The sequence below is a fragment of the Leuciscus leuciscus genome, assembly GCF_965113295.1.
Source record: "Leuciscus leuciscus genome assembly, chromosome: 2".
NCBI classification, from domain to species: Eukaryota; Metazoa; Chordata; class Actinopteri; order Cypriniformes; family Leuciscidae; genus Leuciscus; species Leuciscus leuciscus.
In genome coordinates this window covers 5,533,001-5,548,594 of record NC_138726.1, presented here as the reverse complement: position 1 = coordinate 5,548,594, position 15,594 = coordinate 5,533,001, and the positions used below count along the sequence as shown (strand labels likewise).

Here is a 15,594-nt window from a genome sequence, read left to right as displayed (position 1 = left end):
TCCACCTTTTCCTACAGGCAGATGCTGTGAGCAGCCTGGGTTCTGTTAACCATACCTTAAACTTTGTGTTTGCAGGTATGTTGGTCTTCCAGCGCACCGTGTAATAGCGTGCATCTGTGATCTTCTGGTTCTTGGGCAGCGAGTTGTCCGCCCATGTGACTTTGATGTTGTCGTGGCTCAGAACGGACGCCTGAACGCCCACAGGAGGCAGCATGGGTAAAGGTTCTGGAACTGGAGTGTATGGAGCATGGAAAAGTTCGTACAAATCAACATCAGGGTCTATGGGGTCTGCAAGCAAATTACACAATGTCCCATGGAAAAAATAAAAAGGTGAAAGGCGAAAAAAGTGAGCACGATTACGTGTACAAGGGGAGGGTTTTAGGACGGGAGACACGTAACGAAGCGGGAGAACGGGTTAATGGGTTAAAATGGGAGTGTGGAGGGGAGGAATGTGGAGGTGGGATTGGGAAAGGGAGAAAGAGAGAAAATATTGTATTAGAACAGGATATCAAGAGACCATCCAGAGCTACAGAGAACTACATCTACAACGAGTCAAGGAACTACATCAGCTCGGTTCACTAGCATCTACATTACAAATACAGAAGGAAAACGATCGTGAGGGATAGACTTAGTGTTTAGATAAAGGTCCTAGTACACGTGTAACTTTCAAAACTGTTTAATGGAGCTTTTGTCTACTAATATTTTTCATTTTTCACACTCGTGTCATTCTAAATCTGTACGATTGCCTTTTTTTTCCCATTCATTTTATTTAATTTTGGTCTGTACTTCACATAAACCTATTGTTTAGATTTGCAAGACTTGTTTATGAAGCACAAGTTTGTATCGTAACTAACTTTATTACACCTTATATTTCTTGCAAGGTTGGAAAATCTATTGAATTATCATGGATTAAATGAAACTCATTAATATGCAGCTAACAAAAAGGTTAAGATCTGTTGCTCTAATGAATAATGCTTTTACTGCAATTTGACCAAATGTGTCCCAGGAGGAAGCAGAAAAAAAAGGCTTTTATTTTTCTTTCCTGTCTCTTCATTTTAATTTGAGGTGTGGAAACAATGACCTTGTCCAGGTCAAGGCACTGGAGATGCACATTTTTCTCCAAAGCTTTATATCAAGCTAAATCTTTCAAATAATTTCAATGTACGGTGCTGCTCGGGTTTGCTGATATGATACTGTCAAATACAAATATAGGGAATGGATCTGGAAGTCTGATCCTTTTTAGATTTAAAGCTGTTTTTGCCTGCCTTAAATCACCTGTTTTCCTAAACGCTCCCTCCAAGAATAACAATTCGCAGTGGGAAAATATGTGTAAAAATGAGAACATATTCTTTCTGGCTTGTTTTCAAATGTAAAAGTGGGGAAAAAACAGGTTATTTTCCAGAGTGATGAAGCAGACCTCTTTCACACAGCGCTATAAGTGTGTGACGTTGATTTTTGCTTGTTCCCCAACTAGCATGCAATGCCTAACATAACACTACATAACATAACTCTTTAGAACACAGTATTTCACTCATCGAACACACATACCGTTTTGCATCCAGTAATCGAATATTAAAATCGCTTTTTCTATGCAAAACATGTCTGTATATCCTGGAAGAGGGAAAATTGTCACCTTTACCTCTTACTAAACATTCCTACATTCTCTCCAACATAAGAGATGCTTATGTGTGAAGGAATGGGTGAGCGAGATCTTCAAAGCCCTGTAGCGGATTCCCTTGGGTTCAGTTAAAGGTAAACCAGGAGAAATGAGAAATGCCATGAACCGCATTGCATGCTGGGAGGTAATAAGAGTGTACCATTGATCAAAACGCCAGGTGAGAAATCATCCGGTGTTCAGAAACGGCCAGCTTTAGTTTTTCTCTCTTTCATTGCTTGTGCAGCGTGAATCAAGTTCTCTATTATTATTATATAGCCATATTGATATAAAATCAGCCCTACAAACAAGCACGACAAACTGCAATAAAAAAAAAAAAAAAAAAAAAAAGATTTAAATCAAATAATGCGACTCTACTACGTTGTCTATCATTCAGTAGACAAAACATTGTTAAGTTCCAAATTTGAAGTTGATATGTGACCCTGGACCACAAAACCAGTCACATGGGTCCATTTTCTGAAATTGAGTTTATACATCATCTGAAAGTTGAATAAATAAGCTTTTTATTAATGTATGGTTTGTTAGGATATGACAATATTTAGCTGAGATACAACTTTGAAAATATGGAATCTGAGGGTGCAAAAAATTGAAACATTGAGAAAATCTCCTTTAAAGTTGTTCATTTATGTTCGCGATTGTGCTGCATTCATGCATATCCTAATGATTTTTGGCATAAAAGAAAATTCGATAATTTTGACCCATACAATGTATTGTTGGCATTTGCCACAAATATACCCGTGCGACTTATGACTGGTTTTGTGATCCAGGGTCATCATGTAAGTTCCTTTGAGATTTTGTTTAGGCGCTATACCAAAAATGGCCACCGGGTGACACACACATTTCATAGATTATTATTATTATTTTTTAATTATGTGTTCTCCTGTAACAAATTAATACATTTCTGTCACAATATAACTCATATCACAAAACAGCCACCAAATATGGAACCTTTTGACTCTCAGACCTTTCCGACGATAGGTTTTGTCAAGATTAAAAAATGTTTCATTATAAAATAGTTAATACATTTTGAAATATGAAACATGACCCCGCCCACTAAGGGGAGGAGCCTGCTTAAAGGTTTTAAAGTAGTGTTTCTGCTTGAGGGATGTTGAGAGTTAAGGGGTTAAATCTAATTTTGCACAACATTTTTTCTAGTTGTTTAAGAAAAACTGTACTTAGGATGAGGAAACCATTTAGCACTTCAGTTGATAAAAAATGTCAATTTCACCACGAACAACGAGATCCGCAGTGTTTTATAATGTTAATTATAATCATGTCGACATGCTCTTGGATGGTTAAGATGTTCCTGTATGTGGGATAAGAGCAGTGTTTAATCAAAGCTCTGCATCTCCATCATGCTCAGCGCTATTAAGCAGCCCTTCAGTTGTGAAGTGCAGATGGCTTTATCTGCATCCCATCATCATGACAATTCCTCTGGTTGCTAGGAAGAAACGCATTGGAGACCACCGGGGTCTGCTGGAGAACGCTTACGACATGAGAGAACAACACTCAACCAGTATGCATAACCATAGCATCAATATGATTACCTAGAGAGAACAGAAATTCAACAGAGACTTCTGACACTTCAATGAGAGATGGCTTAGACTCCATTCAGTTTCTTGAGCTCTTGTTATTTTAAAATAAATGTGGCATCATCATCCATAGGGATGTCAATTTACATAAATTATCAGTTAATTGCTCACCATAACCTCTTAAATCTGAAGCAGTGGCCGCTGTCGTTTGAGCTTAGAAGCTTGACTTTACAGTGGGAATACGAGCATCACTTAACAAGTGCTTTTATAGTCGCTGCCATATTAGAAGTGCTCTATTTTCATAGTGTGAAAAATAACTGCTTTACATGAAAACATGATCTGTAAAATCATAGTACATATCAGAATTGTGTCGTATATCATTGAAAACTAGCATTTGTTTCAGTTAAAGACAAACTATTCCAAGTTTTTGTCTGAAAAAGCGAGAACAAGCTCCGCCGACGCATGTGTGAACTGAATACACATGATGCTTTTGCACAACTTTTGGTTTGTAAGTTAACTTTGCGAAACATTAGTAAAAGTGTATTTAGAGCAGCTGGTCTGGAACGAGCCCAAACACAACATAAGACAATGTGTAGATCACGGACTGACATTGACATGCTGCTTTGCTAAAGCAATAAGATTTCCAGGAACCGATCGCATCGTGATCATGACGGTGTTTTCCAGCGTCAACTGAAGGTTAAACCAATGGAAACTGGATCTTGAGTATAGTGGTTAGGGATGATGTGTAGAGACCAATCAAACACTGTTTGACAGCTTGGATTGGTTTGATCGCACAGATTGAATGAGCACAGCTGAAACAGCACTGGAAGACACAATAACAGACACCAACTTGTAATATATATTTGCATTTCGTCTTACATTTGAGCCTATTTGAGGTTGTACTGTGAAAGTGAATGTAAGATTAAATGCAAATATATATTACAAGTTTGTGTCTGTTATTGTATCTGAATATAATGAATATATCTGTATATGAAACAGCACTGGAAAATCATCACTCATCGACCAGAATCTTAATACTTGTTTATTCTATGTACTTCTATTGTGGCGTTTACACAAGTAAGTTGGGTAACACTTTATTTTACAGTGTCCTTGTTACATTTTACATGGACTTACCATAGTAATAACAGTAAAGTATGCATAATTACATGCAACTAACCCTCAACCAAATCATAATCTAACCCTTTAGTAAGTCCATGTAGTGGCTTAATATTACTCAGTGCTTAAATATATAATTACACTGTAACAATGACACCTTAAAATAAGTAAAATTAAAGTTATGTTCTATAAAATCACTTGTTTTTTTGGACAGTTGTTTAATTGCATAACTACGGCGCGCTCACTTCATTTTTCCTCGTGTATCTGCTGTGTGTGTGTGTACACACATTTCAAAACTACACACTCTAATGATGAACTTGCTTAATCAACCATATATAAGTTTTGTCAATTAAATAATTATCGACAATTAGTGATGTGCGATATATATCGTCTACGATATAATCATGATTTTTGTATTAACTATCGATTATGTCTCGCTTCACAAAAACACACCTAGAGAGCGCACGCATACACTGCGTGATTTACTCTATTAAAATGCGTTTATAATGCCTCTAATATTCAAGATAAGGGGGCAAAAATGTATGATGGTAAAAGAGTAGCAAAACTCGATATATTTGCATTTATTCTTACATTTGAGCCTATTTGAGGTTGTACTGTGAAAGTGAATGTAAGATTAAATGCAAATATATATTACAAGTTGGTGTCTGTTATTGTATTTCTGTGAATGGCATTTTACACATTTGTGACTATCGTCTGCAGCTTCAAATTCAGAAGACAGGTTTGTGACTATCGTCTGCAAGTGCAAATCTCAACATTCAACTATTCTACATGTTCTCACATTGGAGCTGTGAGTGCAAATGTTGGCGTACAAGTACGAATATTTATTGTACAAGTTCTCAAATTCACATCTACGTGCTCTCGAGTTCTGCTACTCGTTTACCTTCATAAAAATACCTCTGTATGTCTGTTATATTTATATAATTTAACATAGTCAATCAATATCACACAAAGAGTGCTGTTTTTTTCTCTCCAAATATCAGCATGACTACAAATGTGATATTGATTTTATACACTACCACACGGAATATGCAATCATTAGCATTCCTATTATTAGGAATACAGCGATGCCAAACAAGTAAATGATTTATAGCGCGGGACGAGTGTTTAGGAGCGAGTCTATAGTGTGTTGTGTATATATATGACCGACCTGATTGGGGTCGAGTGATGGCGCTCTCGTACACAGGGATTCCCTCCCCCACGTTGTTGTAGGCCTTCAGTGTGATGACGTAGTGTGAGCTGGGATCTGGCAGGAGAAAGACAATCATTTAGATAATCAAACCCACAGCTCCTCTGAGAGATTCAGACATATTCATCATCCTAGCAGGGGTGCAGATTTAAACACCATCATTGATTCTCGCTCGTGTGATTAGATGAAGTACGAAAACTGAAATTATGCCGTTTCTTCTGATGATTATTTTTTTTCTCTTTTCTTTAAATGTAATTACAATGGGGTGGAGAGAGGGGTAAATCTCCCACTCTCGAGTCCCACAATGCAATTACCCAGTTCTGTTTCCTTTCATTCACTTTTATAGGCAACAGAGCTGTGTAATGAGTGCTACAGTACTTCATGTTTGTCTGATGAAGGTTTGAATGAATGTTTAGAATCATAAATTGAACATGTTACCAATTCAGTTACCAAAAAGTGCAGTGGTATTATTGCAGGTTTAAGGATATAGCGGCAACGTTAAGTAAGGGTTAATGCACGACGAGGTGTCCATTGTCAGGTATTAATGGATGATGGCGAGGCGTGAACCGTCCGACGCGCAGCGGAGGCCGAAGTCCATTAATACCTGACAATGGACACCTCGTCGTGCATTAACCCGCTTATACCATGGTCACTTGCCAAATAACACATTTTTAAAACATTAGTTTATATTTTAATTAGTTTTACAATTGAAATCTAAAGTTTTTACAAACAATAACTTGGTTTCCCTGGTTACGCCTGACGGTTTATTTAGCAACCGGAGATATTTATAGTCCGCTCAGCTCGTAGAACCCTTCAGTTTACTGCCTGTTGCTATGGTTACTCACAGCTGATGACTGCCTGTTGCTATGGTTACTCACAGCTGATGTAGCCAGCGCATTTATTTATTAATTTCGAACGGTAAACAGTCAGTTTCACCAGAACTCCTTTACTAGGTGTCCCCTATCACTTTTTAATGGACACCCTGCAGCCAATCAGAATCGAGTATTCACCCAGACCATGGTATAATTCTTGATAACAGACCGCTGCTAAGTATAACACACCGTTGCCATGAAAAACAGAGCGTTGCTATGGACGCAGGATTCTAACCGTAGAGACGGAACAGACTAGGGGAGAGCGGGGCACAAAGTAACGCTTTTTGACTTTCTCAGTTTGTGTAAATCTACTTATGGTTCAGAGTATTTATTTATTTATTTTTTATTTAATTTCTCACATGTCTAGTACAATTATGTGTTTTTGTTTTATTAATACAGTATATACTTTTTTCTTGATATACCCCGAAAGAATGGAAGTGAAATGTGACAACATGCCCCATAGGTGGGGTAAATTGTAACATGTGTGGGGCACATTGTAACATGACATATGACAGCTTAAAATGTTATCTGATCTCATAAAAAAAATATACAAAACAAACTAAAATATTTTCTAAATAAAATACAATTAAAAAACGTTTTCATATAAAATAATGGCAATTTTTAATAATTAAATATAAACTCATTTTTGAGTTTTGACTACGAACACATGAAAACACAGCTATACAACATAATTCAAAAACAAATAAATAATTAGTAATTTCTGAACATTGACTCTCAGTCTTTATTCACCTTTTTCTCACGTTTTATCAATAAAATTAATAAAAGTATAGAATATAATAGCATATTTCTAATAGGGGCACATTGTAACGCAGTGTTACAACATGCCCCCGCCTGCACAACTGGGATTTAAACCCGGCTAGTGTCTTCTGCTAGTTAGCGAAGCTTTAAAGAACTATCTCAAATGTTAAATAACATCTTGGAGATTAAAATAATAGCAGATTTGTCTTATTTTAAATAAACACAAAAAATAGAGATGAAAAATTAACTTAAGTAAGAAATTTACTTTTGCGATGGTTTAATAAATGTCTATGGATATCTTCCCAAAAAAATAAATTTTTTGACAGATTTTTTTTTTCTATATAGTGTTGGTATGGCAACTAGTAAATACACAAAGTTTCGTCATCCAAGCATGTGCGGAAGTATTTAAAACAAGCGTGTTACAACTAGCCCCGCGTTACGTTGTGCCCCGCGCTCCCCTATTTTCTTTAGCGGAAGCAATACAATCGTTTTTAAATCAATAAACTCCTTTTTAAATCAATATTTTGTGTCAAATTATTGATTTATTTGGTAGGTAGCCATGTAATAAGCGGGATAATGTAGAGCGAGGCGGTTGTTATAGCGAATAACAACCCCTTCAGGCTGATTCAAGACTGTCAGGGTTGTATTCACTATAACAACCGCCTCGCTCTACATTATCCCTTACTTAACATTATTTAACATGAACTAAGAATGAACAATACTTCGGTTACACTTTATTTTAAAGTGTCATTGTTTCAGTGTAATTATATATTTAAGTACTGAGTAATATCAAGCAACTACATGTACTTACTATAGGGTTAGGGTAGGATTAGGGTTTGGTTGAGGGTTAGTTGCGTGTAATTATGCATAATTTACTGTTATTACTACGGTTAGTACATGCAACATATGTAACACGGACACTGTAAAATAAAGTGTTACCAATACCTCTATAGCATTTATTAATCTTAATTAACGTTAATTTCAGCATTTACTAATACATTATTAAAAACAAAAGTTGTATTTGTTAACATTAGATCACGCACTGTAAACTAACATGAAGAAACAATGTGCAACTGTATTTTTATTAACTAACATTAACAAAGATTAATAAACACAGTAACAAATGTATTGATCATTGTTAGCTCATGTTAGTTAATACATTAACTAATGGAATCTTACTGTAAAGTGTTAACGATATAGCAATATAGGAAAATGCACAATAAGATGTTTTTGTTTTGTTTGTTTGTTTGTTTGTGGAAATGCATCATGGTTATTACATGGTATTCTTTGAAGTATCAAGTGCCATCTTTTATGCATATGAAAATAATTGTATATCATAGTAGACATCAAAACAGCACAGTATTGAAAATCATTACCATGGTACGGTCATCGTATATTAATATTTATATCATCATTTACAGTGAGACATTTACATTTTACGTGCATCAGAATACTACAGGTCAGGTAATCTGTGTTTCATAGTTACATTTATTTAATATGACAAGTTCAACCTGACTTCATTATGATACAACAACTAAAATGTTCACACAATTTATTATAGTCCTAAATGGCAAATAAATAAATAAAATAAATTGTAGGTTAAAAAAAATGTAATACAAGTTTTAATATAAACTTAACATAAGTTTTAATTATATTTATTTATTTATTTGTGACCTTTTTATACCTATCTTCCATCTAAATGTTTATGTTTATATTTTCCAAAAAGACTGCAAATATATTGTCTTGCCCCTTAAGGCAAATTTTGTAATATACTTATTCATAAACAAAATATATTTTTAACCTGAAAAAAATCTGTGCCGTTTACAATATTTAGCATTTAGTTGAAATTGTAGTGTGTGCAAAGCATCATTATTATAATGAGGGTCTTACTCAAGTTCTCAATGGTGTAGTATCTCTGCTTGTAGTCCACTTTAATGGTCTTTGCGTGAGGGCTGCCGATCCCATAGGCGATACTGTAACCCCTCACCACGATGTCCTGGTTCTCCGGGGGCGTCCAGCTCACTACGATGCTGTTCACAAGAGGCCGTACATGTAAGGAGCTGGGGACGTCTGGCACACTTGTCTCTGAAACCAGAGAACGAGCCACATTACACTTTGTCGTCCTATAATCGAGCACCAGTTTTCACAGGATTCTGCCAGTTTTTACCATCCAGATCGCTCTCAAACGTCTCAGCCGTGGTCCAGTCTGTGGCGGGACCCGTGCCGTTCACCGAAATGGCCGCCACTCGCAACATGTATTCAGTGCCTCGCTGCAGACCTGAAAAATATGGGGGAAAAAACTCAATACAGCCATACAAGCGTTGTGAAATAAAAGAGAAAGTTTTGGTTGTCGTTTAATTGAATTAACATGCCTAAGACTTTTGCACAGTACTGTATATATATATATATATATAAATGAACTAAATTAATAACTTTTTACAACAAAAATGAAACATCACTGAGCTTTACTTGAGCTGGACTGTGACGCTATTTTCTTGTGGAAACAAACTTTGTCGCATTATTTTCCTGTTATCTCTGTAAAGCTGCTTTGAAACCTTGACTTGACAACTTTTTAGGTAAAACTGCACAAAATGAAGTAGATTTGCAATAAAAATTTTTTCTTTTTTTTTTCTAAGATGTTCTGGGTGGTTCCTATACAGCTGCTCACCACAAGTATTAGCAATAGTAACAGTAAAGTACTACATCTCAATCAACCAGTCAGCTAATTTCTCTGGAAACAAACAGAAAGTCGCTTCACTCATGTGTGTTTCTCAAGCCATTTACTGAGACAAAATCAATGACCACTCCCATCATCATCATCATCATCATCATCATCATCACCGGCTCCTCTGTGCGACACACTGACCTACACGCTACAGCATCGCCTGGAGTGCTGATTTATACACTAGACTGACATGAACAACTACAATTTGAGAATGCCTGCTGTCTTTAAATAAGCCTGAGGTTGTAATTGCTTTAAAATGTTAATAAGCGTCTGCTTAGAGCGTCGAATGCTAAAGGCAGAGCTGTTCCTACGGCCTTGTGGGATACAGAAACCCATGTCTTCTTTTAACACTCCACTTCAAGCCTTTGAACTGAGAAATATCTCATCTCAACTCAACTGGAACAGAAAACAACCATTATGCTCTTTGATGCCGACCACAGCGTGACACCCAAGAAGCTGTTGATATCTATTTTGGATTTGATTTAATTTAATTTTCACTTGTGTTTCATTAATGAATAGAGTTTGTCACTTGAGGCTCTATTTTGGAATATGTCTGGGAAATTAGCTTTTCTAGAGACTGTCTATGGGTAAGAACTAAATGTAATGGTGCTTTCTAAAAAAAGAAAAAAGAAAAAGGTAACACTTTATTTTACAGTGTCCTTGTTACATATGTTGCATGTACTTACAATAGTAATTAACAGTAAATTATGCATAATTACATGCAACTAACCCTCAACCAAATCCTAATCCTACCCTATCCCTATAGTAAGTACATGTAGTTAATTAATATTACTCAGTACTTAAATATATAATTACATTGTAACAATGACACCTTAAAATAAAGTGTAACCAAAAAAAAAAATTGTCAGCCAATATGGGTTTTTCAGTGAGTGACTATCTAGAGTGTCATGTAATTAATTTTGTTAACAAAATTAATTACATGACAGACTTATTAATTATTCAAATAGGATCAGGGCGCATGAATAAATGTGTCATTTTTGCATTAATTGAGCTAAATTAACTCAAAGTAACTAAGCTGACAGGCCTATAACATATTTTTTGTATTGTCAGCAGATTTTGGAACAGAGTTATTAATCGGTGGAGTTAAAAGTCTCACAGTTATTGGTGCCGAGATCGATGATAACTTGAAAACAACCAAAGATCTGTCAGTCCTTTTGAGTTTGACATGAGCTTACCATCTATGAGCTGATAGAGCTGCGATCCTGAAGTAATCTCCGCCACCTCGCTCTTCCTCGTACCCTTCCTGTAGCGGATCTTGTAGCCGATGATCTCACCGTTCTGAGCATCTGCCGGTGGAGGTTGCCATCTGATCATGATGCTCTATAAAGTTAACATTTGGGAAAACCAAAAAATATCCTCAGTATCACACACTGTGATTTACTTCTACAGCAATAAACACAGTGGCTGCATCCAAAATCAAATACTTCCTGACTATATAGTAACAGTATGCAGAGTAGTAGAGCTTCACAATTAGAAGATTACAACCTTGATTCAAACAACCACATGATCTCACTCGTAAACGACAGAGATTCGGCTATGTCTATTAAACCAAATCTGTGTTTACACTGCCGCTGATCCAGATAAAGCAGTTGTCATGTGTATATATATATGAAACAGCTTCACACAGTATCATTGTTTCCGTGCTACAAATATTCAAATGATCACAGAAGAACTGGGATAAAAGTTTATAGTTCAGATATAAACACTGTTGTCTACGGTAGCGATCAAAATAGAGTAAATCACCTTTTGAAATTAACTTAACGCTTCCAATAAAGATTGTATCGATAACATCGTTACACCAGTAAGTGGCGACATGTGACTGTTAAAAAAAAGAAGTGAGATTCGTTCAAAAACGCTGATTCATCCAGCAATAAAACAAGTCTTTATGAGTGAGTCGTTGAATCATTCACTCAAACAGATTTTTTATTTTTATTTGAAATTAATTAAACATTTGAAATAGAAAGTAGCGATTAACATTTTGCCAGAACCTCTAGTAAATGAGTCTGTTTAGTTGTCTGTTCAGAATCATGATCTCCATTTGAAACAAAAAAATCATGATTCTTAATTTATCCAGAATCGTGCAGCTCTACTGAGTAAAATGACCGAATACATAGTATTCGAAAAACAGTGACCTACTACTTATAGTGAGATTCTGAAGTGGGCATTCAATGGACACTTTACTGTCCCATGAGGCCGTGAAGCGATGCAACTGACGGTCACATGACAATGACAAAATGGCGAATGTAGTACGTCCGAATTTCATTCACACAACAGCCGCCCATATTCATACTATCCAGAACATTATTTTTTAACGGTGGCAAATAAAATTTAGTACCAGTATGAGATTTCTAACACCGTGAGTTTATTAGCGCTGCCATTTATTCAGCAGCTCCTCCGGGCTTCTGCATGCAAAGCCACCATAGTAACAAGCCTGAGCACAGGCATCTAACCCTAAGTCACTGTCTCCCCGAGGCGTCCATTAGAGAACGTGATCGTCTTCCACATAAAGCATGTGCAAGTATATCAGTCCTGCGACAGAGGGCATTGGGGGGAGCGGTGGAGGCCGGCCTCACCGAACACATGAATAATAGATAAAGCTGTGAAGTGTAGAGGAGCCTGAGGGACTGAAGCTCGGGATAGATGGAGGAGGCCTGCAGTGCATGCTGGGATAATGAAGGCCGCCCAGCGTGGGTGGGGATTTAATTAATACTATCCACAGTTGCCGTGTTCACGGGCCATGAGGGAATCAACCGAATTAAATCTGCACCATGTATGCAATTACTGTATTTCAATTCTCTACCAATTCCAGTTTACCTCGCTAACTGCTGCTTGTGTTTTCAGCAAAAACAAACTTGTTTTAATTGACTTATGGGTCACATGGGTGTGCAAGGTGCCACCAGTGTGGGCCTCATATACTAAGTCACTGTGTTCATTACACACACACAGATTGAATTCCCCCTGTCTGTTGCGTAGCCACGCAAGGGGACTCGATACAGTCCGTAGGATCCCGCTAATTAACCATCTTCTCATGCAATTTACAAAACTGAAAGAATAAAGCTTCTGCCTGGGACGTAAAGCCTTCATTATTATTCAGTGCTAATTACTGAGCCATAAAACCCATTACAGGCTTGAAAGTGTGTGGATCTGTGTGTAACCACAATGCAAATAGACTTTAACACTACTGGATTGTTACAGTTTTGCGGCTGTTACGACGCTAGGGAGTTCTGAACAGTTACTGTGCGGTTGCTAGTGTTTAAGACTTGACCTATTGATGGGTTCTTTCAAAGTATTAGTTGAATGCTGAATGTATTTCTATCACTCATATACATAGTACACTCACAGTAGGTGCTATGTATTATAGTAAATCACACTTTATTGTACAGGCCTGTTCCACATGTACACACTATGTACTTATTACAATAACTGGGTACTAACCCTGAACCTAACCTTAACCCCTGTCGTTGCTGTATATTACCCAGTACTTTCTTGGGTAAGAATGCTGTGAGTGCACGTACTGTACAATAAAGCGCAATCCAAAAATCAACTGCTTGATTGTTATACCGTCAAACATTTTTTACTATAATTTTGGCCAGCGATATATATTAACTCTTTCCCCGCCACTGAAAGAATTTTCCGTCATTTATTACACGATTCCCCTCTATTGACGTAATTTTCTGGCTTTCTGTGTTTTCGCTGTTATACGGTAGGGGGCGCTATTACACACCTTCTGAAAGAGTACTGAATCTCCAGTCAAATAAGACGCTGACTGGACACTCTTTAAAATAAAACACTGGCGAGGAAAGAGTTAAAAGTTGTGTATATATATATATATATCTGCTTGATTGTTTGTATCGTCAAGCACAAATATGTAAACTATATTATTGCCCAGCTCTAATCTGTTAAATGCAACTATAAGGCATGAACACATTATAAACATAAACATCACGATTTTCTATTACTAATAATAAACTATGTCTATAATTAATAAAAAAATTTAAATGGTCACTTGTAAAAACATTCACACAAATTGTATTTAAATGTATTCTTTATCACTGGCATATTCTGGCCATCAGTGTTTATTTATTTATTTATGATTATTGTGAGATAATTATTATTATTGTTGTTATCTGTATTGATGCGTTGGGGATACTGTTTCTAATATAGTCATGGCAATAAAAAAAAAAAATCTATAATGTTGTGATCCTTAAATATGGCTTATGTTCTTCATCCTAAATCTTCAAACAAACCGTTTTCAGACTCTTTGAGAACTGAGGTGCAATTATATTACGAGCAAATTAAAGTGTTTTGCATCCACGGATGCATGTAAACCTATTGTACGAGATTACAATTAGGAACTTTTAAAATACCATAATAGGGGCACTTTAACACTTAGGCTTATGGGTTTGTTCAAACTCTAAAATCAAGTCATTCTTGCCTTAGCAAACGTCATGAAATAATAGTGCTAAATGCATTTTCACAGCCCAAGACGCTAGATTGTCTATATATGACTAGAACAATAAACACACTCATGAATAAAAACAACAGGAGGAAGACTCATATTCCCCGGCAGCAAGACAAATATAAATTGTATGTTGAGAAAGAGGGGGGAGGAGAACACAGAGGAAGAATAAATGAGGATGTGAAGCTTTGTGACAGTGCACAGATGTGCAGTTAAATCTCAGCTTCTTCATCAGAGCTACTGTTCACTGTCATACAGCCTTACCTTCGAGTTCAGCACTTCAACCGTCATGTTCTGTGGTGGAGCGCTGGGGACTGAACACAGGGAGGACAGGGTTACTGAGATTTATTATCCACATTTATTACATGGGTCTACTGCATTCTGATTGGTTAATGCCAGTACTGAGCAGTCAAATAGTTTAATATAATGACCACTAAACGATATATCTAACTATTGTCAATGGCTACTTTCATGTTTCTCAAAGCACTCCACTATGGCATCTACTGTATATTCAGGGCTTGACGTTAAATGTGTTGCACTGTGCAACTCAGCATTTTCACGAGCCACAATTTTGACATCGATACCATGGGGGAAAAAATGGCATTTGAAATATTATCTCATAATTTGGCAGCAGGTTTATTAGGCTGCTGTCACTTTAAGAACGAATGCACGGATCCATTATACTGTTACACATGCGTTTTCTTTCTCAACTGTTTACGTTCACTTAAAGGGATAGTTCACTTTGAAATAAAATTTTGGTATGTTTTAGCTTACCTCAAGGGCATTCAAGATGTAGGTGTCTTTGTTTCCACAGTAGTTTCAATTTTGATATTTTTAGGTCAAACCGTTCTTGTCTGTCAGTCATATAATGCAGGTCGATGGTCACTGTCTCAAAGAGCATACACAGAGTCCAAATTAAACAATTCCCCATCGTAAGTACACATTGATGGCCTAAGACACGAAACGAGCGGTTTGTGTGAGAAAACGAACAGTATTTATATCGTTTTTACCTCTTGTACACAACCACGTCCAAGTGATCTGAGGGCGCGCGCGCGCTTCCTGGTGTGTGACGTGTGCGCGCGTTCTGGCTTAGTCTGCACAAGCAGATCACTTGGACGTGGATATTTAATTTGGACTTCTCTGTGCATGCTCTTTGAGGTGGTGACCATAGACCTGCATTATATGACTGACAGACAAGAACGGTTTGACCTAAAAATATCAAAATTGA

The 15,594-nt window shown here is 36.7% G+C and overlaps 1 protein-coding gene across 7 annotated transcripts in view; it reads right to left on the bottom strand.

Annotated features, from left to right (window-relative positions):
* neo1a (neogenin 1a) overlaps positions 1–15,594 on the bottom strand; it is a 177,613-nt gene that overhangs the window by 14,044 nt on the left and 147,975 nt on the right. For 5 of the 7 annotated variants that reach the window (XM_082160902.1, XM_082160896.1, XM_082160900.1 and 2 more), the window contains exons 12-17: positions 14,631–14,680; positions 11,083–11,227; positions 9,329–9,439; positions 9,052–9,246; positions 5,492–5,587; positions 56–288 (exon numbers count right to left, since the gene is read on the bottom strand). In XM_082160902.1, coding sequence (XP_082017028.1) covers positions 56–288; positions 5,492–5,587; positions 9,052–9,246; positions 9,329–9,439; positions 11,083–11,227; positions 14,631–14,680 — 830 coding nt within the window. The remainder of the gene's footprint in view (positions 1–55; positions 289–5,491; positions 5,588–9,051; positions 9,247–9,328; positions 9,440–11,082; positions 11,228–14,630; positions 14,681–15,594) is intronic. The other 2 variants (XM_082160897.1, XM_082160901.1) reach the window with 1 other exon arrangement.